The sequence below is a fragment of the Echinops telfairi genome, unplaced genomic scaffold (genome assembly GCF_000313985.2).
Source record: "Echinops telfairi isolate 266 unplaced genomic scaffold, ASM31398v2 ScPeMD7_2;HRSCAF=8, whole genome shotgun sequence".
NCBI lineage: Eukaryota > Metazoa > Chordata > Mammalia > Afrosoricida > Tenrecidae > Echinops > Echinops telfairi.
The window spans coordinates 41,162,144-41,163,852 of record NW_022103898.1 but is presented as its reverse complement, the minus strand read 5'-3'; the positions used below and the strand labels follow the sequence as shown (position 1 = coordinate 41,163,852).

Here is a 1,709-nt window from a genome sequence, read left to right as displayed (position 1 = left end):
CAATCAAAATATATTTGTGTTATTGATTTATTCCAATATTAAATGGGAACTTAACAAAATTTGTCCGTTTTGATGTATTCTTGTACAACTTTGGAATCTGCAAGGACCTTGACTAAAGAAACAGAAGTAATTGCACAACTGAGACTGAAGGTGTTACAGCGCTGCAAATGATGCCCGATGTCTTACATTTAACCAAATACACCTTCAGAGGTCCCTTGATTTTGAGCAGTAGGAACCATAGAGGAACAGACGCTGGGAGTATCACGGTTCGCTTTTTACACTGCTTTATTTAAATACCACAGTATCCAACATAGCTGCTAAACACTGGACACTATTTGAAGTCATGAGTACATGCACATGTTCTTCCAAATGACGTTTGGGATCCTGCTTGCCAACGTTCTTTACTGCCAGCTGTTCTAGTGTCCTCTTAACTTCTTCCTCTACAGCCTTCTTGTAATTCTTGGCTAATTCCAACACCTCTTTTGCCACGGATTCATTGTGTTTACAATGTTCACTGTAGTCTTGAAGTGTCAAGCCTTCCATCTAACTCTTCTTATGCAAATTTAGCAAAATCTTTTGTTCCAGTTCATTTTTCCGATAAGAGTAATAATGTCTGTTTAGTCCACGAATGAATGCCTGAATGAATGCCTGAATAGACGGCTTGTTTAAGTGACCCACATTTGAAGTTGTTTGTCTTGGTTCATGTCCTAAGACCATCATATTAGCATTGATCAATCTGAAGGCATCAATAACAACCTTTCCTTTTACACTCTGAATAGGATCCACAACCACTGCCACAGCTCTCTCCGACAAGGCTTCAAAACTCTGCTGAGTGTTAATATCCACACCAGAAAGCCAACATCCAAAGCCAGGGTGACTGTGGTACCAACCAACCACCATCTCAGGCCTTCCTGTCTGCTTCAACATATACAACATTTTGGCTTGGAACCCTGGGTCAACCGCCTCCACACTAACCCCTGTTCCTGACTGTGGCATTGCAAACACATCGATCATTCTGACGGTGTAATCGTCAACAAACTCTCCACGCGTCAGACGCATTACTTCCATTGGCACTCCAGCACGACCATGCTTGAGCATTTTCAACAGTGCCAGGGAAGAGATAGAGACTTGTTCCGCTGTGTCCACGGCAGGAGCATCAGTAGGTGGCCCCTGGCCCAGTCCAGGCATGCCTCCTCCACGTCTAAGAAGTCTGTCCATATTTCTGGTCAGTAAATACAACTCTTGAGGTGTTAATTTGTTGAATTTTGTAAGTTTCTGCTTAGCTTAAGTTCTTGCTAATTCTGGCAGACGTATTTTTTCCAAGGTTTTTTTTTCCCCCCTCTCTCCTGAAAGCGAGAGAAAGCCGGCAGGACGCGGTCTAAACCCTGGACTTGCAGCTGCCGTGACGAGGCGCGGCGACGGGGCTCACACTTGGCCTGGTTCTGGTTCTGCGAACCGGCGATGAATCAGCCCAATTCCATTCAAAACAGTAGCCCGGGCGGCTGCCGCGAAGCACTTCCAGGTTCACTGTTCTCAAAAATAACACATTATTATGGTAACCTTACAAATAGCTTTCACACAAATTATTTCTGCAAAAATTCTCAAAATCTGTCAGCATCTTCTCTATGGGTTTCCATCTGTTTTTAGGAGGTCCGCATCTCTGGGATGCAGGGAGATGAAAAGGGGTGTTAGGCCACGTTCTCTTGAGA

The 1,709-nt window shown here is 44.1% G+C and overlaps 1 protein-coding gene across 1 annotated transcript; it reads right to left on the bottom strand.

Moving 5' to 3' along the window:
* Window positions 1-285: 285 nt before the first annotated feature.
* LOC101638659 (26S proteasome non-ATPase regulatory subunit 14-like) lies at window positions 286-1,489 on the bottom strand. The gene is given in 1 exon segment (XM_045292607.1): window positions 286-1,489. A coding segment is annotated over 1 exon segment (933 nt). The 5' UTR covers window positions 1,219-1,489.
* Between the last annotated feature and the right edge of the window lie 220 nt (window positions 1,490-1,709).